Below are 25,342 nucleotides of genomic sequence, written 5' to 3'. Positions count from 1 at the left end.
GAGGGGATTCTGCCCCTCTGCTCTGCTCTGCTGAGACCCACCTGGAGCACTGCATCCAGAGCTGGGCTCCCAGCACGGGAGGGACAGGGACCTGCTGGAGTCAGCCCAGAGGAGGCCACCAAGATGATCAGAGAGCTGGAGTGATGAAAGGCTGAGAAAGCTGGAATTGTTCAGCCTGGAAAAGCCCTCAGAATTTCCATCCTTCAAGGGGCCCCAGCAGCGCTGGAGGACTTTTGACAATTACATAAAGCGACTGGATGAGAGATAACTGCTTCAAACTAGCAGAGGACACGGTGAGATGCAGTATCAGGAAGCAATTTTTCCGTGTGAGGGTGCGGAGCCCCGCACAGGTTGCCCAGAGCAGGTGTGGCTGCCCCTGGCTCACTGGGAGCGTTCGAGGCCGGGCTGGCTGGGGCTGTGAGCAGCGCGGCCGGGCGGGCGGCCGGTGCCGGTGTCCAGGGCCGGGCAGGGCAGGGCAGGGCAGGGCGGGGCCGGGCATGGCAGGACAGGGCAGGGCCGGGCGGGACGGGGCAGGGCCGGGCAGGGCGGGGCAGGCCCGGCCCCTCCGTGAGGCCGCGGCCATTCCCTCACCACGAGCGGGAACGAGGCTGCCGTGAGTGGCGGGAAGAGGAGCGCGTGCGCACCACGCCCCTTCCGATTGGCCCTGCTCTCCGGAGCTGCCCAATCAGTGGCGGCTGTGGAGGCGGGACTTCCCTCCCGCATGTTCCCGTCTGTGGCTCTTCGCCATTGGTCGGGCGGCAGCTGTCGCTCGAAGGGAGAGCCGCGCGGCGATTGGCTGCGGGAAGTGGAGCCTGGCTGGTGACGATTGGTCAGGGCACACAGAGGGGCGTGGCTCAGGCGGAGCCCTCGGTCTTTTTTTTTCGCTCTCTCCCATTGGCCGAGACGGCGGCCGGCCGGAATTTCCGATTGGCCGGCGCACGCTGTTGCTAGGCAGGCGAGGCGGCGTGGGCGGGGCTCCCCTCGCCGATGAGTCGGCGCTGAGGCTCAAGCAGCGCGGAAGGAGCCGCCGTCCGCCGCCCCTCTCCCCCTCCCCGCAGCGCCATGGCCTCGGGATCCGAGTAAGTGCGGGCCCCGCCGCCTCCCCGCGGCCTAGGCCGCGCCGCGGCCTGGGCCCGGTCCGGCCTGCCCGCCTCACCCGGGGCGGCCCGCGGGCCCCAGGCGGGCGAAGGCGGCGCCGGAGCGGGGATGAACCGCTTCCCGCCGTCCGCCCCGCCACGGCCGGGCCTGGCCGGGAAGTGTCGAGTCATGGCGGGGGGGCGAGGCCGGGCCGGGCCTCTCGCCGTGCCACGGCCGGGCCTAGGGCCGCCCGCCCGCCGGGCCCTCAGCTACGGAGGGCTTTGTTTTCTAGATCCGTCCCGGGCTCTTTCTGCTCGCAGCGGCCCTGGAGCCGCGGCTGGCGGGTGACTCGGCGCTAGCCGAGGCAGACATGTTGTGCCGGGCATGGCCGAGGCGATCGGCGGTGTTTCCGTCTCGGGTGTCTTGCCTCACTCTTGTTGGCTCTGCTCAGTTACAGGCTGAGGATCGTGTTCCGAGCTCCTCAGGAGTGAGTAACAGTCTCCGCACGCTGCCCACGTGCATTTTGAGCGGAGTAAAATAGAATCCAAAAATAAATTTTCCCAATCCAGAAATACTCAAAGTGACTTTTTGACTTCTCTAGAGGCACTTTTGGTCCAGTTTAGTGTATTTTGGTGTTCTTTGAGTAGGTTTTTTTTTGTTTTTTTTTTTTTTTTAAACAACTCCTGGAATCCAAACCTGGTTGGCCCTGCGGGGTCAGTTCCAGCGAAGTGTGCCTGGCATTCCGTGCCTGCAGTGGAAGGGACATTCCCAGACCCCGGTTGTGCAGCTGGGCGAGGTTCACAGTGTTTTTAAACAGGGATTTCTACTTCAGCAAAGTTTTTCTCACCCAGGAAAAGTTAGTTTGCAGCTGGAACACGGTTACTTTTTAGATGCCATTTTTTGTCACAGCTGCTGGCAGCCATCTTGCTGAACCGAGCCTCAGCATGGCAAGTAGCATTCCAAAAGCTAAGGGAGTGTGATTTCTGAAGGGATCCCTGTTTTCCTCTCCCAGCCTGTCTGAAACAGTGTTGAAATCTTGGCTTCTCCACAATGTGTCTAAACTCACGCCTTGGTTATCTTGCTTCAGTGTCTGTAGTCACCACATACCTCAGATACTTCACTTGGGGATAAAAATGCTTTATGATGTTTTTTTTTTTCTTTAATACTTACCTGAGAAAAGCAGTTCAGTCTGTAAATCAGATGTTCACATTGGTAGGAAATTGCTCATGGGTTTTATCTGGGAAGTGATTTCACAGGCATGGTGGTAAAAAGTCACGGCAGTGTGCAGAAGAGGTGGCTGATTTCACTTTCAGTACTGCAGCTGGAATCATTCTGGGAAGTGGCTTTTTCCTTATTTTTGGCATGGACTCAAAGGAAAAGCTTGTTTCCTTACTTTAAGGAGGGCTTTGGAGGTTGGTTATCGTTTTCAGAAGGATCACTAGTTGGTAACAACTTTCTGCTCTTGTTCTTCATACCCTGCCCTGTGGTGCCTCTGGGCATTATCAGTTGTTGAACCAGGGACGCTCTGACACAGAGGGAAGCCACCGACTGGTGTAATTAAGTCCGTGAAGCTGTGTCAGGGGAGGCTGAGGGTGGATATCAGGAAAAGGTTTATCCTGGAGGTGGTCAGTGACTGGAACAGGCTCCCCAGGGAAGTGGTCACAGCACCAAGCCTGGCAGAGTTCAGGAATCATTTGGACAATGATCTTGGGTGCTTGGTGTGATTGTCGGGGCTGTCTTGTGCAGGGCCGGGAGTTGGGTTGGTAATCCTGATGGGTCCCTTCCAGCTCAGGTTATTCTGTGATTCTGTGAGCTGTAGAGAGTTCCCCTGGTCCTCCCATGTGTGAAATGAGGCTGTTGAACTGCATTACTGAGAGAGAAAAGGAGACTGAGGGAACCTGTTAATGGTTGGCCTTTAGGGCTAATACATATTTGCTTCAGTTTTATAGATGTCTTGAACTTTATGTGCAAGCTTGGCCATTTGCTGTGCTGGTGATTCTGTCCTCACTTCTGGCTTCTGTCTAGAGGTAGCTTAATACAGACCTTGAATTACCTTTTAATTCCAAAACATCTCTAAAGCTACGTTTTGTGTTCAGTTTGTCTCTTTGTTAAGTCAGGGAAAGAAAGGAGTGAGAGGGAAAGCGTGTGACAGAGCTGACAAACTGGGGAGGTCAGGGAGGTGATTTGGAGGGTTTCCACCAGGCTCCTCTGACCAGGAGCTCATCAAGGAGCTTTAAAAATTACCTGGGTTAGCTTTCTGTCCCTGGCCTTTCCCAAAGTTTCCTGGCAGGAGAGAGTCCCAACCCATGCCTTAGGCTTTCCTGCTTAGTATTTTCTGTTTGTGCTCTCCTCCCCACAAATCTTGGGGTTTGTCTGAGCGTGATTGAAGTGCACAGATCTCTTTTGCCCTGTTATTTCAGCTGAGGAACCCCTGGAGAGAAGCAATGAGGGCAGATAGGGATGATAGCAATATTGTAAATTGCTCGTGAAAGATGGATAGACTGTTTGTCTGTCTAAACCTTACCCTTGTCTGCAGGAGAAATAACATCATTTCCGTGCCTAGGTGATGTGTAATTTTGTAGCGCCTTTGATTTTTCCTCTGCAGATCCGTGGGGTCAGAGCACTGAAGCTGACCCTGCACATTTAGCTCCCTGGATGCTCTTTCTTGGACACTTTTATTCCATTTTTAATGGCTGCAGTCCTTTTTGATCACTCTTAAATGCATCTGATATTGATCCAGCTTACAGTTCTTAGGGAACTGTAAGTTCAGTTCTTCCATACTAAAACTTTTTTCTGTTATTTATTAGAACCAAGTGGATTCTTACTGTGTTTTTCTGCATTAGTGTGTGTCAGGTGCTATCCAAACTTTCTCTCCAGTTTTTTGCAGCTTTTGTTTTGTGTAGAGTGTTGCTAGAAAAGCTTCCAGTTGTTACCCAGTTCCTCTACCATTTGTTTTTGATCTGTGTCCCAGGCTGGTTTTTTGGCTGTGATAGCAGTCCCTGCATCCCAAGGGACAGACACTTAGTTTCAGCAACATTTCACATAGCCAAAGTCTGGCAGTGGTTTCTTATCAAAAGGCCTGAGGATCTGCATCTCGTGTGCAGAGGGAGGAGTTACAGTCACACTCTGGATAACCCAAATAATGAGTATTGTGTCTCCTAGTGTCCCTTAGCTGAAATCTTGAAATCTGTTTGCTGGATTAGTTTCCAGTGGCCAGGAGCTAAAGAGGAGGCAAAGTCCTTACAAGTAGGTTGTTGGTTTTTATGCACTGTTTAACCATAATCTGCCCTGATAATGTATTTGTTCAGTTTGCTTATTGCTCTCTCAGTTTTCCTGGAAATTGCAGGCTTTTTAGGACTCACAACAAGACCACATTTTTACATTGATTATGGAATTCATTAGCCCTTTCCAGGATTTATCCAGCAGCTTTTATTGTGTCCTTTTTTGCTCATACAGTAGATCTGCAGTGTCTTACCTCTTGCACTCTTTAATAAAGAGAGGAAAATGGTAACTTTCAATAGTGCTGGCAGTCCAGGAAAGAAAATATTTTTACAACTTTTGTTCACTTAAAATAATATTGCCTGTGGTTTGCAACGTGTTTCCTGTGATACCAGTGTTTAAAAGGAAGCTTGAAAACCTTTTGAAAGCAAGCTGGCTGCTCTCATGGGCTTGCTTGGTATTGTTTCCCCTTTTACGTGGCAGAGAAGGGAGCCAACACTGCATAACCTGTCTTGGAAAAGCCTCTGTCTTGAGGTGGAGAGGGACCTGGGTAACATCACACCATAGGTATGTCACCCTTCTCTGATGGACTCTTAAAAATGCAGTGAACATGCCAAGTGCTGCCATTTCCACTCAAGGACTGGTTTCTTCTCATCGTTCTGTCTGTAAAAGGGTGAGATAGAGCCAAAGTTGCGGCTGCTGCCATTGTCCACAAAGCTCCCTACGTTTTGACAGTGCCTGCTGCTTGCTTAGGTCAGAGGAAGACTTTGTTTTGCTTTATTTTCTTTCACAGTCATGTCAGACTATGCGTGTTTTCTCTTCTCTTCTGTGTTTTCTCGTCTGACCTTGGACATGGGCAGAGCCACACACTTGGAGAAAGTAGTCAGCCCATTGAGGGAGGCTACAGCACTCTACCCCTGTAGTGTGGGGCTAATGTACAGGAGCTTCCAAGAGCTTCTCCAGAATAAGTTGGTCCCAATTCATGTTCTGTCATAGAGTGAATTACTTGCTGTATTAGATCCTGAAGGAGAACAGTTAATCTGCCCTTCCTCCATTTCCTTGATCTTTTACTTGCTCCAGTTTGTCAAGGGAAGCAAATTATCTCTTGTATTTCTTGTGGCATTATAGGCCAGAGCTGCAGTGACTTTTGTGAAGTTACAGAAAACAGCTAAAAACCCCCAGCACAAAATAATTTTCTATGAACACTTGAATATTTCTACAGCTTGCTAGGTTTAACAAACAGACATTGACAGGCTAAACTCTTACAACTCTTCCTGTCACGGTTGCCACAGCATTGTCCTTTAATGCCGCTATTTATCTGGGATTTGACACCAAATAGACTTGAACTTTTGTTTCGTTGGCAGCAGTTACATGTGATTTCAGATGAGTCTGACTAATTCATTGAGGCAAAACATCTTACAGTCAGCAAGATCTCACTGACCACTTCTTTTCATAGATAGCTTCATAGCTGTATTCACTGGAAGGTCATAGTTACATTTACTGACAGAAAACGTCTTCCCTTGAACTCCTGCAACTGGTCCCTGGGAAGTAAGGTTCTCCTTTGTGCTACCAACAAGTAGAGTTTATTAAAGACAAGACAACAAAAGACTTTTAGGAAATGGAGATGAAAACCAGGGGTGGCTGGGCAGGGCGAGTATCATTCAGGCTCATGAGATGTGTTTTTTCTCCCAGCTCTAAAGCCGATGACTTATCAACTGCTATTCTGAAGCAGAAGAACAGGCCTAATCGGTTAATTGTTGATGAAGCCATCAATGAAGACAACAGTGTTGTGTCACTGTCCCAGGTGCGTCATCTGTAGAGGCAGAGCATTTAATCTGGTAATTTGCAAGCTGTTGCTGTCTATTAACTTGAAATGTAACTTTGCAACATGAGTACAAGTGTTTGCGTCAGAAGCTACAGCTGTTACCACTGAGGGAGGGTTGTCTTGCTTCCTGACACTTCTCCTTGATAAAATGCTTTTTGAGTGTCAGTTTGTTGGATTCAGTTGAGCTTGTGCCCTTCCTCTGGTTTCAGGATTAGCTCTATACTACTGTAGTAAGAGTCTCTGTCCTGTGGATTTAGTATATCACTTCTGAGATGTAATTTCCAAGGTCATATAACTCTCCTTCAAATACTTGAATTCCTGTTTTTTCAAAAGCTAGTTCTAACACTTCGCTGTTTACAGGCAAAGATGGATGAACTGCAGCTGTTCAGAGGAGACACTGTCCTGCTCAAAGGAAAGAAGAGGAGAGAAGCAGTCTGTATTGTTCTGTCAGATGATACCTGCTCAGATGAGAAGATTCGCATGAATAGAGTTGTTCGCAACAACCTGAGAGTGCGCCTGGGTGACGTGATCAGGTGAGGACACAGTGTTACCTGTGGAACACATTAGCAGCATCACATATTATCTCATAGTATCTGAGCTGCCTTATTGCAAAAACAAGTTAAAACCTGTTAGAAATGAATGCCAGAGAAAAGAGGAACAGACAAGTAACAAGATTAAAAATGCCCCAAGGATGTTTATACTCCAAATTTTTGTTGTAAAAATCATTATTAAATTAGGAATGCTTAAAAATGTTGCAGGGATTTTGTTGTGCAGCACTTGTGGGAAGTAGAATCATAAAATTATTTTAATTGGAAGGACCTTAAAAGTGGTAGTAAAACTTGGTAATATATATCTCTGTAATATGTATCTTGGTAATATGTATCTTAGAGAAGACAGGTTCCATTCTGCAGTGGGAGTGGGTAGAATGGTAGCACATGAGCATTTCTGAACATAAAAATGGTAGTTTGCAGGTTTAAATTAGGGAGGGCTAACAGCTTCTCCTCCTCCTGAGCATTGTCTCTAGAAAATGAGAGCCTGGTTCTGACACTAGACTTTCTGAAATGATACCTGTCTTAATTTTTAAATGCAAAACGTGTTTCATACAAACTTAGTAGATGAGAGAAATGAGGCTGTTCCACCGATCCATCCACCTCTAAAAATGCAAGTTTTAAACACCACTGTACTTGGTTCAGAATGGTGCTTTGTGTCTTTGGATTTAAAGTAGAGATGAATTCTTACTTTAACCTGATGTGAGATTCCTGTTGGAGTCTCTTCTAGTGTGACAGCCAGACCATGCTCTCCTCTGTTAGCTCTGTGTCTGTAGTGATTCTCAGCTTCCCAAATGTGTTAGCAATTGTCTTGATTCATTGTGAGGTCAGGGAATTTTCACTCACTTGCCCTCAGAGTTTTTCTTGCCAATCTTTAACTGCTTATAGTGTTACTGTGTCCAGGTTTCTGCCAAAATCCAGATTAATATGCAAACACTTCCTGATTGTGGTGTGTCAAATATTTTCCTTCTGGGACAGTCTCTCTTGTCTTTTACCCTTTTGCTATGTCCTCTCTGTAATGCATGTAGTAAAAGAATTCATTAGGAGTCTCTAATAAAAGTCACATATCACATATGAAAAGCTGTGTGCTCAGCTGCAGTTCCTTGGCTTTTCTTAGCTGGTGAAGGCGTTTTCTGCCACAGCTGGATACTTTGAGCTGTTGCTACAGTAGGCTGTTGTGCTACATTGCAAAATAATAACTGTAGCACATATTTAAAAGGGGAAAGGGCTTTCAGCCTATAACCTACTCATCAGCCCTCACAAACATGGCTGCAAAGGTGTTTCCCCCTGGTTGGTACTGTGAGAGCCTTTGATTGGAATTAGTTTTGTCAGCAGCAGGGACTTAGGGCACTGTAGTGAGAGAGATGAGGGAAGAAAGTGTTTTCCCCAACTCACATTTTCTTGCAGCTGCTTCTCCAGTAGCTTGCTGAAATAAAAGTTACCTCATGACTCTCACATGTCTTTAGGCTATATTAGAGATGTGTCAATGTGGTGAAGGGGTCTGCAGAAGAGCAGAAGGGTAGGAGGAAGCTATTAAACTCTCCAGTGGTCTTGGACAGGGCTGAAAGGAGTGAAGGTAAGTGTGTGCTGTGAAGACTAGCTCTTGGTGGGTATGATTTTGTCTTGTCAGCACTGAAATATTTCTGTGTGCGTAGGAAGTCTCACCAAGGCTTTTGATGGTCTTTGGATGTTCTTTCCTGGCAAGGGGCATGTCTTTTCTTGTCCAGGTGTAACACTGAGATGTAAGTCCAGCACTAACTGGAGTTTTCTTCTGCAGCATCCAGCCTTGCCCAGATGTGAAATACGGCAAACGTATCCACGTGCTGCCAATTGATGACACGGTAGAAGGGATCACAGGGAATCTGTTTGAGGTCTATCTCAAGCCCTACTTCTTGGAAGCTTACAGACCTATCAGGAAAGGTAATAATGCCTGTCATTGAAGTCCTCATGGCTGCAAGTGTGAGCTACTCTTGAGACTAAATACAGAGAATTTCTAGAAGCTTGCACAGATCTCCATGAGGCATTAGACCAGCATCAGTAGATAGGGATTTTGCTAGTGGTGATTTAAATTTTCCATAATCTTCAGAAGGAGTGATTGCTGCTGCTGGGTGGCAGAGTAATTTGGTAGTTCTCCTGCATTTTTTTAGCTGTATGAGATGGGAGAACACCAGAGAGGCTCAGGTGGAACTTGGGAGAAAATCTCATTAAGTTGCTACTATGTGATGTAATTGGTGACTTGCCTGCATATTAATCAATTATTGTGCTTATCCAGTTTCATCATAGTCCATCCTTCATTAATGTGGTAATTGAAAGGGACTCAGGTTCAGATCACCACATCTGGAGTGGTGGAGTGGGCTGCTGTGAGGTGCTGAATGTGGTGATGTGCATATAGCTGCTGTAGAGAGCATTATGTAACAATTAGCATCGTGCAATTTAGTTAATTTCCTACTCTCACCTAAAATCAAATCACCTTGACCCATACACTGGGCTTTTCTATCCTCCCACATCATCCACAAAGTGCACACAGGTCCTTGAGGAAAAGCAGAACAATGTGTGGAAAAGCAGAACCATGTGTGGGTTTGCCTTTGCCTAAGTCAGCAGTGACCCAGACTGTTTATCCCAGCATATTTTTATGTGCACTACAGGAGCTTTGTCTCCTTCTGCAGCATGTAGAAGTGTTGGTTGGGGAGGGGCAGTCACCACATGGCTTTTGCTAAATGTGTGTCCCAAAGTTTGCTGGTTCCACCAGCCTTTGCTCTCCATGTAGTCATGAGCAGTCCATTGCATCATTTGGTTTTCCATAGGCTGTTGCATGATAGGGGATGCAATACACCTTCTGAAAACCATGCTTTGACTGTCTCTGGGAATGGAGTAGCCTCAGTGCCTGATGTTTTGTTATCAGGTCCAAATACCTTTTTTCCTCTTAGAGTATGGAATAATATGAAACAGGCTTCCAGTGTACTGGGCCAGGTCCCAGCACATGGCAGTGATTTGTGTCTCTCTGGAACTGCCAGCATGACAGCACACCTTTTTCCACATATTTACTAGTTTTTCAGGATTCTACACTTGTTCAGGAGTGAAATGCCAAAATGTTTTAGGTAGTCACTGGCATGAACACTTTCCCCTGTGGCTCATGTTCTTAAATATATTAACTGTAAATGACCTGAATCACATTCAGCGATGTGCTGTTTCACAGCACCAAGCTTGCCAGAATTCCAGAAGCATTTGGAGAATACCCTCAGGCACATGGTGTGATCCTTGGGCCTGTCCCGTGCAGGACCAGGAGCTGGATTCAGTGATCCCTATGGGTCCCTTCCAACTCTGGAAATTCTGTGAAAAGAACCAGCCTGGCTTCAGGTGTATTGAAAGTATATTAAAAATCTTTAAAATGCTCAAATGCTACTGTGATGAGCCTGGCATCGGGAAGGACATCGGGAGGGAGATGTGGGAGAGGTGCAGTTACCAGTGGTTCCCAGTGGATGGCTCCCGAAGCACAGCCGATGGCAGTGCTCAGTTCATTCCTCAGATTCGTCTCAGGACCAGCGGTTCCATCTCGTCATGAGCTACTACTGCAAAGAACAGCACAAAGATCACGTTAGCCCAGGCAGCAAGGACAATAAACCTCAACTCAGGGGATACCTACACCGAGCGAGGTGTTAAAAATACACCCTGAGAACAAGCACAAATAAACACTGTCACCAGCTACTATTATATACTGAATGCTTATAACAAATTTGGCTTAACATGTTCTGCTCAGATCTGTTGTTATGCCAACCCTTTTTCCCTGTATTGGCTGCCAAGGACTGTTGTCCTTTGATCCCAGCATGTGACTAAATATCAGACAGCTACTCATTCCCCACCTGGCCATTGGATGGGGAACAGATCAGGAAAAAGGAGAAACTTGTGAGTTAAGAACATTTTTGTGATTGAAACAAAGTAAAATATAATAGTAATAATAGTAATGGAGAAGACGGGATGAAACCCAAAAAAACCCCAGGTGTTGCACGACACTTGAGACAGTTGCTCACCACCTGGTAAATGATGCCCAGCCTGTCCCTCATCAGTGTGTGATGTCTCCCAGTGAAATCCCCATAGTTCACGCACTGGCCATGGTGTTCTGTGGCATGGAATATCCCTTTGGGCAGTGTGGGTCAGCTCTCCTGGCCATGCCCCCTCCTGGTTTCTTGTGCACCTGCTCCCTGGCAGAGCCTGGGAAACTGACCAGGGCTTGAGTTAGGGTAAACACTGCTGAGCGACAGCTGGAACATCAGCGTGTTATCAGCATTATTCTCTACTGAATCCAAACCACAGCACCAAACCAGCGACTGGGGAGAAAATGAACTCTATCCCAGATGAAGCCAAGACATGTATACTGGTTGGCACACTGACTAAATTCACTTATTTGGAGTAATTTAAGGAATAATTGGGAGGGTGAGTAGGAAACCAAGCACACTTTTGGGGTTGTGTTCATAACACTTCTGATGTACCATAGATGAAAGTATGCTATAGACACAAGTTGAAGTTATCCAGGGTCTGTAGCCCAGCGCAGCCAGGAGTCCTAGTGCAGTGTTATGTATTATTCTGCTTCTGGAGACAAACAGTTATAACTAGTATCAACAAGTTACAATAAATTCAAAATGAATTTTTATTGAGTTAGGGCTTTTTGCCTGTTCTAAAAATGTTAAATTGAAACTGAATGGAAAAAAAAAAGTGATTTCTTGCCTTTGAATTTTGTATTTGGGCAGGGTATTCTTTTCTATTGTTTGCTGGTTTTTACTGGATTAAATTTGAAAACTGAAACAATGCTCAGGCTGTTGCAATATATGCAGCTCTTGAGTTTAATATGCACAGCAGTGTTATAAATGCCACGGTGTCTGCTTGTGTGACCAAATTCCTTACTGGGGCTGCTGGTTGTACAGGGGTTGACATTTTGCAGATGTGGGTTGCAGCAGGCCACTGACGTGTGGGGTTTTTCAGGTGACATCTTCTTGGTGCGTGGAGGGATGCGTGCGGTGGAGTTCAAAGTGGTGGAGACAGATCCAAGCCCGTACTGCATAGTGGCTCCGGACACAGTGATCCATTGTGAGGGAGAGCCCATCAAACGGGAGGTGAGCAGAGCCCTGCCATGTGCTTCTCCTGCTGGATCTCCTCTGTCCAAAGCCTGTTTCTGGGACAGTGCTTGAGGGCAGCAGTGTTTGCAGTTCCTGTTTTGACATTTTATCTACTGAATGTAATGGTCAGAAACTCTGGTTTCAGGAGATGTGCTGCTGCTGAAGGTAGTCAGAGAAAGGTACTTCCAGTGTCTTCCTCATATGCTGAAAGCACCAGGGGGTAGGTTTGCTGATGAGATGCCGTGCTTTGGCAGCAGCTGTTCTGCATCTGCTTCCAGATATTTCACACTGTGCTTGGATGCATCCTTTGATTCCAGTGTTCCCTTGATCCACAGCAGAGAGAGCTTACAATGGTGCTAAATTTCATGCCATGTGAAAAGAAAGTAATGGGCACTTTTCCTGAGAGAAATTTGAAATCCTCAAATGGTTTACATAGAAAAAAATAAAAATTCCCCAGTTCATCAAGGTATCTAGCCTTGACTGTTGCAACCTTATGGCTGCCTGAGGGGCTTGTCTGACAGATTTTGGTGACCTTACTGTACAGAGTAGGAAATATGAGGGAGATGAGCTGAGGTGGGTGCATACTTCATAGAATAAGTACCTTTTTCTGCCTGCAAATAGTGTGAGTGCTGGTTTGTTGTAAACAGCCTTCTAAAAAACACCTCTGTGACCCTTGCGAGACTGCACCTGGGCACTCCATGCATCCCACTTGGCCTCTTCAGGCTACAGCAGAGATAGACAGGAGTAAGTTCAGCCTAGGCCACAAAAATTATGAGGAGCTGGTGGTCAAGAATGAAAGAGGAAGGACTGGGATCACGGGATAACACAGCCTAGAGAAGGGAAGGCAGAGGCCTACTGGCAACTGCCTGATGGGAAGGGGTAGATGACCAGGCTTCTTCTGAGAGCTGTGCCCAGGAACATGGCTGGCTGCACTAATATAAGCTGGATCAAGGGAAATTCGCAGTAGATACTTGGAAAAATGTTTTCCCCAATCCTGAAGCAGAGCCCAGAGAAGGCAGAAATCTCCAAAATTGAGACCTTCAGTGCTTGTTAAGTCCAGCCCCTGAGTGACCTGCTTGAAGCAGGTGGGACTTGAACTGAGCCTCTCTGAGATTCTAGGCTATGTTATTTTAATGTGGCCTAAATAACTGAGGCCAGTTGAAGTTTGGACAGGTGAATGGATGGATACTCTTAAGGGAAGAGTTGGTTGCAACTGATCTTATCCATATGTCTGGACCTTAACATTCTCTGCTAATTGAAGTAATTCTCAAAAGGTAACACTGCATCTGAGTAACTAACTGGCCGTTAGAATATACCAAATAGTTAGATAGCATTTACTCTAAGGAGTAAGTATATTTTATACTGACATTGTCTCTTGTTACTTCCATTAGCCCCATCAAAGAGTCACAGAGCTTGTTTTGTGTTAGAGTCTGTAGGGAACCTGGCAGCAGAGGCTGTCATTCCAGAGGGTGGGCTTCAGTGAAGTCTGAGTACGTGCAGGCAATTCTCTTTATATGTCTGGGAAGACAGAGCTAAGAAACAATTATAGAAGACATCAGGAAGACTTGAAAGGGAGAATCTCAAGACAGGCAAGAAATGTCTAAAAAGCCATATTCCTGGCTTCTGTAGACTGGGAGGGGTTGTTGAGCTATTGTTTTCACTCAGATATTTGGTGTATTTCCTCCCGGGTAGGATGAAGAGGAGTCGCTGAATGAAGTGGGCTATGATGACATTGGTGGCTGCCGGAAGCAGCTGGCTCAAATCAAAGAAATGGTGGAACTTCCCCTCCGACACCCTGCTCTCTTCAAGGCCATAGGGGTGAAGGTATGTCCCCACATGCAGGTGGATAAGTGGGCTTGCCGTGGGAGATGTCTGTCCACAACAGAGATTTAGGAGGTATTGGAGAGGGGAATAAATAATTTGTGATGTGGGTTTTTGGGTTTTTGTTAATGCTAGTTTTTGGAAGGTATTTACTTACGTGTTCTGGAGACAGAGTGAAACACTGGCAGCTTGTAAAGCAGAGTGATGCTTTGAATCAGCGCTGCCAGTTACTGGCAAGGTTTTTGTTGTGTGTTGTGTGAAGTAGTAAAGGGTGTTGATAGCAGTGCTGACATGGCAGCTGTCGCATGAGTTTGCATCACAATTTCAGACTGGCATTATCAAATGCTTACAAATTCACTGTGAATCTGCTAAAGCAGCCAGATACTCCCAACCTGAGTCCCTTGCCTTTGTCCTCAGCCTCCACGTGGGATCCTGCTGTATGGTCCTCCTGGCACTGGTAAAACACTGATTGCCCGAGCGGTGGCCAACGAAACAGGGGCTTTCTTCTTCCTGATCAATGGTAAGTTTTGTGGCTGCTTTGGCCCCAGGTCTGCTTTGTGCTCACTTGTCCATCTTATGGTAAGGAGTGGTGTTAACAGGGCTTGTAGAGCCACATTGTCTTCCTGACATCCTTCCTTACCTCTTTCAAGCATACCTCTGGGGACACTTGGAAGCCCTTTGTGTGGAAGTGTCTGTAGTGGCACTTCCCTGAAGCTCGATTGTGTTGTAGCAGAGTGCTTGGAAGACTGTGCTGAGACACAGGGATTGGTGTCTGTCTGTCCATTTCTGTTGGTGAAGGCAGAGCTGGCAGGGCTTCTGGCTTTGCTCCCACCATGTTCCATTCAGAAAAGAAGCTGCTGCTGTGGGTTCTTCTTTCCCCTCAAGTAAAGCACAAAGACCTCTTTTGTTTCACAGTACATTATTTGGAAGGAACTTCCCTGAAAACTATAATGAGATCTTTTGGACTTAGCTACGAGTGACAGAGCTCCTATTGTTAAGTCTCACCTGTAGCAGTTGAGGTGGCTACTAGTTGATACCTAGTAAGGACTGGATTCTGAATTTTCCACACTGCTTTTCTGTTCCATTTTAATTGGTGCTGGAATAAGAGAACATTTTTATTGAAGGAATGCAGCTTTTCCTCTGCACTTTCAATCAAGTGACAGTGAAGGCAAAGGACAGTCTAACACAGCACAGCAGTGACCGGCAGTAGGATTAGGGACTTGCTTTTATCTCAGGAGAGTGGATGTAAATGGGCTAATTTTAGCCACATGTCACCCTGTCATATACTTCCTCAAGTGTGTGGAAGCTGTCACTGAATGCTAATGCACCAGCCGTTTCTTTAGATGCTTGTACATCTATTGCATAATAAAAATAACGCTGTCAGAGTTAGCCATGCATTCGCTGCCTGCTGGCCCCAATCTGGAGCTGCAGGCAGTGCTGCAGACAGAGCTGATAAGAACTGGTGAGTTACCTGTAATGAAATACTCAGAGCACCTGCCCACACCTGTGTCTCTGCAGCTGGCAGCTGTCTATGCCTGAGGGTCAGATTTATTTTTCTTGGATCCTTCAGAAGCATATTTTTTCTCCATTACCACTGCCATCAGCATGATAGTGAAATCTGTAAAAACAGAATAAATCTCTAAATCCTAGTGTTCAGTAGTTGTAGATGTCAGGAGAATGCTGTCCATCCGTTTGGGATCGGTGTGCTTACACATGTCAGTTTTGTATTTAACCTTTGAGAGGAGATGGGGGTTGGTTGTTCTGACTTTTTTAAACTAGTTTATAGGGTCATACAGAGGTAAATGTATACGTGTGTAAAGTAAGCTAAAGATGGCTTCATAGAGCTTTTTCCTTCCCTATCCTGGTAATTCATCACCTTATAATTTGATTGCTTCTCTTGCAAGCTAGGACTGGCATTAACTGTGTGTGGTGGCACATTACAGAGAAGCTCACCAAGTGTGAAATAGGGTAAGGAAAGAGGCAGCTAAAGGTAGCTCATTGTCTAGTGCTGCATTCTCTTAGAGTAAACTGGAAACACCAAAATAATGATAGAAGCTAATTCTGCATGCTGGTCTTGCCTTTCAGCTGCAGATTTAGTGAATTTGATTGATAGTATTTGCTTTGGCTTGAAATATAGCTTGTCCCATGTGGATGTTGTACTAAAAATATTCAGCTACGTGTTTTTGGGGCTAGCTGCCTCTCTTCTGAGTGGCAAAGCATTGCTGTTTTTTAGGTCCTGAGATCATGAGCAAGCTGGCTGGTGAGTCTGAGAGCAACCTGAGGAAAGCCTTTGAAGAAGCAGAGAAGAATGCTCCTGCCATCATCTTCATTGATGAGTTGGATGCCATTGCTCCTAAGAGAGAGAAGGTAAAGAGAACCTGTAGGAGGTAAATTAGCATGTCCTTTTTTTGGTAGCAGCTGGCATGAGTCTCTGCATTTCACTGCAGAGTAAAGCAGCATTTGTTTAACACCTGAATTCACTTGGGCACCAGGAGGGTTAGATACAGTCAGGATATTTGTTACCATCTTGTGGCTGCTACCATCTTGTGTCTGCCGGCTCCCATGCAGTGCCGGCTGCCGTGCTCCTTGTGGAGCCGCTGGTGTCAGCGCTGCTTTCTGTCCCCACAGACACACGGGGAGGTGGAACGTCGCATCGTGTCTCAGCTGCTGACCCTCATGGACGGGCTGAAGCAGAGGGCACATGTGATCGTGATGGCAGCCACCAACAGACCCAACAGCATCGACCCAGCGCTCCGGCGATTCGGTAACCGCCCCTGCCCTCTCTTGCCTGTGTGTCACACACTTTGTGACAGGCCATGCTTCAGGGGCCGCATAAGGATTGAGAAGAAAGTCGTGCTGAACATGTGTTACATAGACTATTGAGTTGTTTCCAGCTCCTTGCTAGAAATTATTTTCCAGGCTTGCAGCCTTTGATGTAGTTTTCTGTGCCATGTTAGGTGAGAATGTGTAGAAATAATACTTCAAAGTGGGAAAAGTGTGCTAGCCTGTATTAGGTCAAGCTATTTCAGGACACACTTAGGGAGGAAATGCCTAAGGGGATGTTCATGCATTAGATTGCAGAAGGCTGTGAATTACCTGATTTGGGTTTCTTTTATTAATGAATAGTACAGTAGTTTCTGAGACTCAGGTCTCCAAAACATGAATGTCTGGTGTGTGACCAGTTGGTAGAGTCTGTAATAGCAAACCTATCAACTGTGCAGGGGAAAGTGGCCTCTTAAATGTGTAGTGAGCCATTTGAAAGCACAGTTGTGGCTAGAGGAAAAATAGAGATGTACATGTCTTAATGAATATTGCAGTGATGCCCTGTTTTCCTCGTATGTTTCACCACTTGGGTAATGCTGTGAAAGTTCTAAAAAATTAAATTTCTCAGTATTTTTGGACTCTTGTAACAAGGACACAAAGGTAGAAATAAACAAAAATGTCTCATGGTGTGTTGGTTCAGTGGAGCCTATTTCCCAAAAATGCAGCTCAGAAAAAGTAACTAAATGTTCAATCCTCTGTGCTGTATAATCCCAAGGTCTTACTGTTAGTCTCACTTTCCCTAAATCTCTGATACCTTTCCTCCTTCTCTGATCTGTCTCTTCTACTGTGCTGATAGATGTTGCAGGCAAACCCAAAACTATGTCATTTTCTGATATTTTGTGGAATACATCACTTTGTTCAGTCAGAGGAAGGCAGCAGCTGCAGCTCCTGTGGTGTGCAGAATCAGCAGCTCAATGTGTGCTTGTACTCCCCAGGTCGTTTTGACAGAGAGGTAGATATTGGTATCCCCGATGCCACCGGGCGCCTGGAGATCCTGCAGATCCACACAAAAAATATGAAACTGGCTGATGATGTGGATCTGGAGCAGGTGAGTAGTGTGCCATTAGGAAAGCTTTCCAGTGCTCTGTTTCATAGTGGAAGAATTGTTAAGGCTTGATTTTATAAGTGCAGTGGCTCAATTAGGACAGCCTGGAACTGCATGAGTGGGTGATTCCTGGGATTCCTTCTGAGCAGTGACCAAAAGTCCTCACTCACTAGTTACAAATGGCATGGCTAAGTTAAACAAATGTATCATTCCAATCTGGAAGTGTCTTGCCGCTGTCCTCCTGGGTTTGTTTGCTGTGTCATTGCCTTTAAAAATACAGCATCCCTGAAAAAGCTCGCACACAGCTGCGTGAGCATTGTGGTGTCACTGTACCACCTGTAAGCTGGATGGTCCTGTCATCTCTGTCCTCAATGAAGAACTGCAGTCCTCAAGGTTACCTTTCTAAATTCCAGATGCAGATTGCGTCTATGCTAGGCAGTAGAAGGCACAGTGTCTTTGCCTGAGTGTTAGCACTTGTCTTGAGTGTGCAGCAAAGGCCTTGTGTTGCTCTCCTCCCTTCCCAGTGAGGGACCAGAGCACATGTTGCCCTTGCTTGTATCCCTGTGAGTCATGGTCAGTGCTCTGCTTTCAGGTGGCAAACGAGACCCATGGCCATGTTGGTGCTGACTTGGCTGCTCTTTGCTCAGAAGCTGCTCTTCAGGCAATCAGAAAGAAGATGGATCTCATAGACCTAGAAGATGAAACCATTGATGCTGAAGTGATGAACTCTCTGGCAGTGACCATGGATGACTTCAGGGTAATGCAGCAGTGCTCCATATTCTTCTGCGTGTAATTAATTGCTTCTCTGAGGCAAAAGAATGTAACATGTTAGAATTAATACAATTTCTTCTAACAACAGTGGGCTCTGAGCCAGAGCAACCCTTCTGCTCTTCGGGAGACTGTGGTGGAAGTGCCAGATATTGGTATCCCCGATGCCACCGGGCGCCTGGAGATCCTGCAGATCCACACAAAAAATATGAAACTGGCTGATGATGTGGATCTGGAGCAGGTGAGTAGTGTGCCATTAGGAAAGCTTTCCAGTGCTCTGTTTCATAGTGGAAGAATTGTTAAGGCTTGATTTTATAAGTGCAGTGGCTCAATTAGGACAGCCTGGAACTGCATGAGTGGGTGATTCCTGGGATTCCTTCTGAGCAGTGACCAAAAGTCCTCACTCACTAGTTACAAATGGCATGGCTAAGTTAAACAAATGTATCATTCCAATCTGGAAGTGTCTTGCCGCTGTCCTCCTGGGTTTGTTTGCTGTGTCATTGCCTTTAAAAATACAGCATCCCTGAAAAAGCTCGCACACAGCTGCGTGAGCATTGTGGTGTCACTGTACCACCTGTAAGCTGGATGGTCCTGTCATCTCTGTCCTCAATGAAGAACTGCAGTCCTCAAGGTTACCTTTCTAAATTCCAGATGCAGATTGCGTCTATGCTAGGCAGTAGAAGGCACAGTGTCTTTGCCTGAGTGTTAGCACTTGTCTTGAGTGTGCAGCAAAGGCCTTGTGTTGCTCTCCTCCCTTCCCAGTGAGGGACCAGAGCACATGTTGCCCTTGCTTGTATCCCTGTGAGTCATGGTCAGTGCTCTGCTTTCAGGTGGCAAACGAGACCCATGGCCATGTTGGTGCTGACTTGGCTGCTCTTTGCTCAGAAGCTGCTCTTCAGGCAATCAGAAAGAAGATGGATCTCATAGACCTAGAAGATGAAACCATTGATGCTGAAGTGATGAACTCTCTGGCAGTGACCATGGATGACTTCAGGGTAATGCAGCAGTGCTCCATATTCTTCTGCGTGTAATTAATTGCTTCTCTGAGGCAAAAGAATGTAACATGTTAGAATTAATACAATTTCTTCTAACAACAGTGGGCTCTGAGCCAGAGCAACCCTTCTGCTCTTCGGGAGACTGTGGTGGAAGTGCCACAAGTTACCTGGGAAGATATTGGTGGCCTAGAAGATGTAAAGAGGGAACTCCAGGAGCTTGTACAGGTAAGGCTTTACAACAGACTTTTTCTTTAGCCGGCTTAAAAATATAATAATAAAATCTAGAATATCTTTAGTTTCCTGTTTGGGCTTCAAACAGAATAAATGTAGAGGCTTTATGGCATCTGTTTGTAATGGACTGTAAATACCATGCTGTTCCATCTTAATGAACGTGGGGAGGAAGGCACTGGGAAGCAGCATTATGTTTTCCTGAGCTGAGTCTGCAGTGGCATTTTATGTGGGTGTTGTGCAACATGAAGAAACAGCCACAGTTCTGCCTCTTAAGTGGAGACCAGCAGTGGGACCACTGCTGAGAATCATCCTACATGGTAGCTTTATCTGTCAGGCAGTGGATGAAGGTGCTCATACAGAGAGCTTCTGAAGGGCTCCCCATCAGCCTTAGCACGGGGACAGGTGAGAAGTAATGGTGAAGCCCTCTACAAAAGGAAAGAACAGGCCAAAATGTTGCAAATGATCTGTGGAAACGGCAGGTGTCTGCACTGTCATAGTTTGGACTGGATAGATTCCTGCTTTCAGCTGGCACTGTAGAAACATCCTGACTGTGAATTAAAGAATCTAAATTTTCAGTCTAAAGAATCTAAATTTTCTGATGTTAAAATCATCACCTGTCTTGTATATGACCTCGTTGCTGAGCATAAAGGCTCCCATCTTGCTGTCTCTGGAGAGCAGAGCAAATAGGTTAGGTAATGAGCTGTTCCCTTTTGCTTCTGCAGGGCAGAGTGAAGCTAAGGTTAAGTGTGCTGGAAAGTACTAAACTGGTGCTTGGGAAGGTACTGAACTGTACTTAGTTCCTAGAGATAAATAGGTTGTTATAGGCACCTTTTCAAGCCAGTGTCCACTTAAAAACTGCAGTGGCACCTGGCAGAATGTTGTGTTTAATCTCAGGTATGCTTCTGGTAGAACCAAAGCTGACTCAGAGAAATGTATCCCTTGCCATGGCAGAGGACTTGGATTGAATGATCTTTTAAAGGTCCCTTGACATGCATACAAGCATCCTGTACTTCCAAGGCAGCCTGTTGTGACTCATCATGGGAGGTTTTTGTTTTGTTCTCTTTCAGTATCCTGTGGAGCACCCAGACAAGTTCCTCAAATTTGGCATGACCCCATCAAAAGGAGTTCTGTTCTATGGGCCACCTGGCTGTGGTAAGACACTGCTGGCCAAAGCCATTGCCAACGAATGCCAGGCAAACTTCATTTCCATCAAGGGGCCGGAATTGCTCACCATGTGGTTTGGTGAGTCTGAAGCCAACGTGCGTGAGATCTTCGACAAGGTAAGTGTTTCTCCTTCTCTCTGCGCTATCTTCGTGCTGAGGTGTCCCCAGAACTTTGTCTCCACTGCATCTGTCTTCCTGGTTCTTCTTTGTGTCTTCTGTGTTTTCCCCACTTGCACTGGGAGAAGGTGCTCTTTCCTGGTGTTGGAATTAATCCTCTTCAGCAACATAGCTGTTGAAACTCCTTTCCCTGACTGCAGTTGGCATCTTGTCAGTAGAGGGTGATAAATTCCCCAGTGCCTTTGGCAGAGGCTATGGTTAGGAGGGCACATATATGCTCCTCACCACTGGAAACTTCGATTAACACCTCATTAACTGTCCTCATCTACAGATTTTCAGAATATCCTATGGGTTCTTGTCCTGCAATATACACAGTTCAGAAAGGAGCTCACTCCTGCTCAGTTGTCCCATAGTGTCATCTCCTGTCCCAGACGGTGTCTACATGGATTATCCTGTGAATCCTTCTCTTGGGTGAGGGGTGGTGCTACTAGAAAAAAGTTGGCAGGAGAGTGGAGAAAAATTTAGGTGTGAGGGAACCTCAGAGACTGTTCAGTTTAGCTGTTTGTCCAGAGCAGGGAGGTAACTTTGAAATTTCATCAGCTCAGTGCATTGAGTTCTGGGCATGTGTGGAAGGGTGGACCTCCCTGACCTCTCTGGGCCTGTGTGCTGCTGTTGCAGTGCTCTCATTGTGAACAATTTTTTTTCTTTATTTCTTACTGGGATTTTCTCAGCTGCTCACAGCTGTGTCTCCAGGTCAGGAGGCTCCCAACACTCCAGGCTAGAGGCTGGAGAGGTGTGCATGAGTGAGGGCTGCAGCAGGCACCTCCTTGTGCCTGGGGTCTTTCCTCCTTCCACTGCACACTGTGAATAAAAATCCACCTCTCTTTCCTCCTTCCACTGTACACTGTGAATAAAAATCCACCTCCCTATAACTATGCATTAGGTAGCTGAAGACAACAATTGGATTTCTCCTTTCCATTGGATATATCTCACCTGCTTCAGTGCCTGAATAACTAGTTGACATCTTCAGGTGTTGCAGGGAGGGTTCTCATCCAGCAAAATGGCTCAGTTTTTCACTCTAGGCATTGGAATTACTGCTTTTCTGCCGGGTTCACAGTGTTCCCACTTCAGAGAAATTAAACTTGTTGTTCAGGAGAATTTAATGGAGGGGTTGTGTGGTAAGAGACTGCTCTGGAGTAGCTCTTTCAAGTTCTCCTTGTGAAGAGCTTCTGGTACTCCTGAGCTGTGTTAATGGTGAGGAAGGCTTAGTGTGAAGTCAGCATGCTCCTTGTTGGGAGGTATTAGCAGGTAATAATGGTGCTCACTGCTTTTTGCAGGCTCGCCAAGCAGCCCCATGTGTGCTCTTCTTTGATGAGCTGGACTCCATCGCCAAGGCCCGAGGTGGGAATATCGGTGATGGCGGTGGTGCTGCAGATCGTGTCATCAACCAGATCCTGACCGAGATGGACGGCATGTCCACCAAGAAAAACGTCTTCATCATCGGTGCCACCAACAGGCCAGACATCATTGACCCAGCCATCCTGCGCCCCGGCCGCCTGGATCAGCTCATCTACATCCCCCTGCCCGACGAGAAGTCCAGGGTTGCAATCCTTAAAGCCAATCTGAGGAAATCACCAGTTGCAAAGGTAGAATCTGCACCCTGACTACTACTGGCTTGGGTTACCTGTGTGCTGCTTATATTCCTCACAAGCTGTGGACAGCACAGAGGTCTGGAGGCTTATCCCTGTAGTAGAATGGGAGAGGAAGCTGGAGCTCTGAGGTTAGGTATCAGCAAAGCCAGAAATTGGTCTGCAGGCACAGCACCTCTTTGTCACATAATGGGGTTCTGCTTGTGGTACAGGATCAGAAAAGTCTATTTTGGTGAGGTGGAAAAGATTCTTGCACTCTGGGGGAAAAAAAAAGTGTAGAACACACGGATGTGAAATACAAATTGAAGAGGAGCAGTTGCAGTGAGTTGTTGCTGAGCCCTGTCATAGGCAAGAGCTGTGTCCCTTGCCTGGGAAGAGGCAATAGTGCAGCTGAGAGTTAATCAAAGAAAAACAGACATGAAGTGGGAGCCCAAGCTTTTTTATGCCAAGCTTACCTACTTAGTTTCAAAGGAGGTAGCAGTAAGTCGTCTGCGCTCTCAACCGAGGGGGAGGAGAGGAGGAGGTCAGCTGTCTTGGTCTGCTTGTGCCCCATCTCTATTTCCAGTCTGATGGTGTTTTGCTTGACTCCTCGTGCTGAGACCTGAGCAAGTCATACCCTAAATCTGTAAGTGCAGAGGCATTTACAGCCAGTTTGTGGATTCTTGGTGGGTGTGAGGAGTGTAGCCTGCTTTCATATGTGGTTAACTTTCCCTGAAAAGAAGAATCTCAACAGCTGATCTTTCCAAAATTGGCCATAGTTAAGACAGCACCTTGATACCCTGCGATCTAAAGACACCTCTCTGTCACTTGAGGATATAAGGTGTAAAGGAACAGCCTCTCTTCCTTTTTTATTCTTCTGTAGGATGTTGACCTGGATTTCCTGGCAAAGATGACCAATGGCTTCTCAGGGGCTGACCTGACAGAAATTTGCCAGCGTGCCTGCAAACTGGCCATCCGCGAATCCATCGAGAGTGAGATCAGGCGAGAGCGTGAGAGGCAAACCAACCCTTCTGCCATGGTGAGTGGTACACCAAGCTCTCCCTACCCACATGCGCGAGGTGTGATGTGTTCCTCTGTCATCCTCAGGGATGAGTGGGTTCTTGTGCAGAGTGTGGAGCTGGAGCACTTTGTTCTCTTCTTGTGGGAGTTTGAGGACCCTCCTGGGATGCCTCATGGTCAGCATTGCTCAGGAAGTGCCTTCTGCAGCTCTGACTCATGCACACCTCTCCAGCCCCCGCTTTGGAGGGTGTTGGGAGCCTCCTAACCTGGGGGGGAAGCTGTGAGCAGCTGTTAGGCCCGTGGAGCTTGAGCACACAGCTCACCTGGTCCTTCTGTCCTGCTGCAGGAGGTGGAGGAGGATGATCCGGTTCCCGAGATCCGCAGGGATCACTTTGAGGAGGCCATGCGTTTTGCTCGCCGCTCTGTCAGTGACAACGACATCAGGAAATATGAGATGTTTGCACAGACCCTACAGCAGAGCCGTGGCTTTGGCAGCTTCAGGTACCTTTGGGGTTTGAGGGCGGGGCGGTGTGGCTCAGCCAGCCCCTGAGCACAGCACTGGGGCAGCTTTCTGGTGGGTTCTGGGCAGCAAACCTCTTTTGCCCTGCACATTCCCATTCAACCTTGAGCATAGAACACCATGACACTGCATGGCGAGTGTAGACTGTGCTGCAGGTTGGTTGTAGCTGCTCTGTTGGTACACCTGAAGTCCCTTTTTTCCTTTACCTCAAATGACAGCCAGCAGCCATGAGCCCTTTGACCTTCCCTAAGGCTTCATCCCGTTCCTTCTTGCCCATCTTAGTTGTCACTGGGGGTTGGCACAGAGGGAGGGGATGGTGCTTAGCTTTTGAACAGCTTCTCTTCTCTCCTGTCCTGCACTGCTGCATGCAGGTTCCCATCAGGCAACCAGGGCGGCGCCGGTCCGAGCCAAGGCACAGGAGGTGGCAGCGGGGGCAACGTGTACAGCGAAGACAATGACGACGATCTCTACGGTTAACTCGCTGTCCCCAGTGGACCAAACTCCACATCAGGCCACGTTGTACAGGGAAAAATCCAATGTTCAGTGGACTCTTGGCTTCTTCATTCCTCAGTCAGAACAGTGTAGCTGCACGTCAGACTTTGTACAGGGAATGTTTTCTGCAGACACAAATCCAGAGCGGTGTTCAGTTGGGAGGCAGACAGTGAATTAACAAGAAGGGGAACTGACTTAATTTCTGAGAAATTTCTGTGCTAGTTTATGTGGCAGAATCAGCAGCTTTTAGCAAGGGTACAACGCTAGCCTGTATTAAAAAAAAAATAAAACCCCACAAAAAATAATTAAAAAAAATTAATAAAAATCCCACAAAACTCTAGCAGGGTCCTGGCAGTTCCTTTGTGTGGTGCTGGCGTTATCTAAATCCATGTCTGGTGCTGTGTGAGCACTCCGTGCTCCAGTGGAGCCCATCTGTGTGTGTGTTCCCCTGCTGTGGACAGGGCTGCTCTTCATGCTTAACACCTCTTAGCTCTGTTAATGGAAGAAATGGATTTGGCAGTGTCTCTCCCTGGCCCTGGCTTGGCAGGAAGAGCCTGGCAGCAGGTACCTGCTGTTGCTCTTCCAAGGCTGGCCATGAGCTGTCAGGTCTCTTGCTGCTGTGGCTCTGCAGTAAAGGATCTCTCCAAGAATTCCCATCTCATCCAGGCAAGAGGGGCACTTGGGATGTCTCTGGGGTTGTGGCACAGTGTGACGGCAGTGTGGTTGGGGAGAGAGGACCTTCAACACATTCCCTTGTATCCCAGTTTCTGATGCTTGTCTTGGATCTCTATTGGAAAGCTGGCCTTGTGTTGTGACTCAGATTCAGTAGTTGGGTAGTGATCATGGTTTTTCTTCCTTTTCACCTGTTCTGCCTTCCTGCCTTGCTTCTTCCTTTATTTTCGCCTTCTGTGAACTGAAAATGTGCTACTGCTGTACTTG

At 46.9% G+C, this 25,342-nt stretch overlaps 1 protein-coding gene across 1 annotated transcript; it reads left to right on the top strand.

The window, feature by feature from the left end:
- Nucleotides 1–1,019: 1,019 nt before the first annotated feature.
- On the top strand, nt 1,020–24,743 carry LOC121354247 (valosin containing protein). The gene is made up of 17 exons (XM_041468689.1): nt 1,020–1,079; nt 5,989–6,100; nt 6,482–6,654; nt 8,447–8,589; nt 11,647–11,777; nt 13,473–13,604; nt 14,019–14,121; nt 15,835–15,968; nt 16,230–16,365; nt 17,360–17,472; nt 18,062–18,226; nt 19,335–19,457; nt 20,531–20,743; nt 22,081–22,389; nt 23,255–23,410; nt 23,738–23,892; nt 24,283–24,743. The coding sequence occupies exons 1-17, from the start codon at nt 1,063–1,065 to the stop codon at nt 24,386–24,388; spliced, it is 2,421 nt and encodes an 806-aa protein (XP_041324623.1). The 5' UTR covers nt 1,020–1,062; the 3' UTR covers nt 24,389–24,743.
- The last annotated feature ends 599 nt before the right edge of the window (nt 24,744–25,342 follow it).

Source organism: Pyrgilauda ruficollis, unplaced genomic scaffold (genome assembly GCF_017590135.1).
Source record: "Pyrgilauda ruficollis isolate IOZ18807 unplaced genomic scaffold, ASM1759013v1 scaffold228, whole genome shotgun sequence".
NCBI lineage: Eukaryota > Metazoa > Chordata > Aves > Passeriformes > Passeridae > Pyrgilauda > Pyrgilauda ruficollis.
Note: the sequence above shows the minus strand (reverse complement) of the source record. Positions and strands in the feature narration are given on the sequence as shown.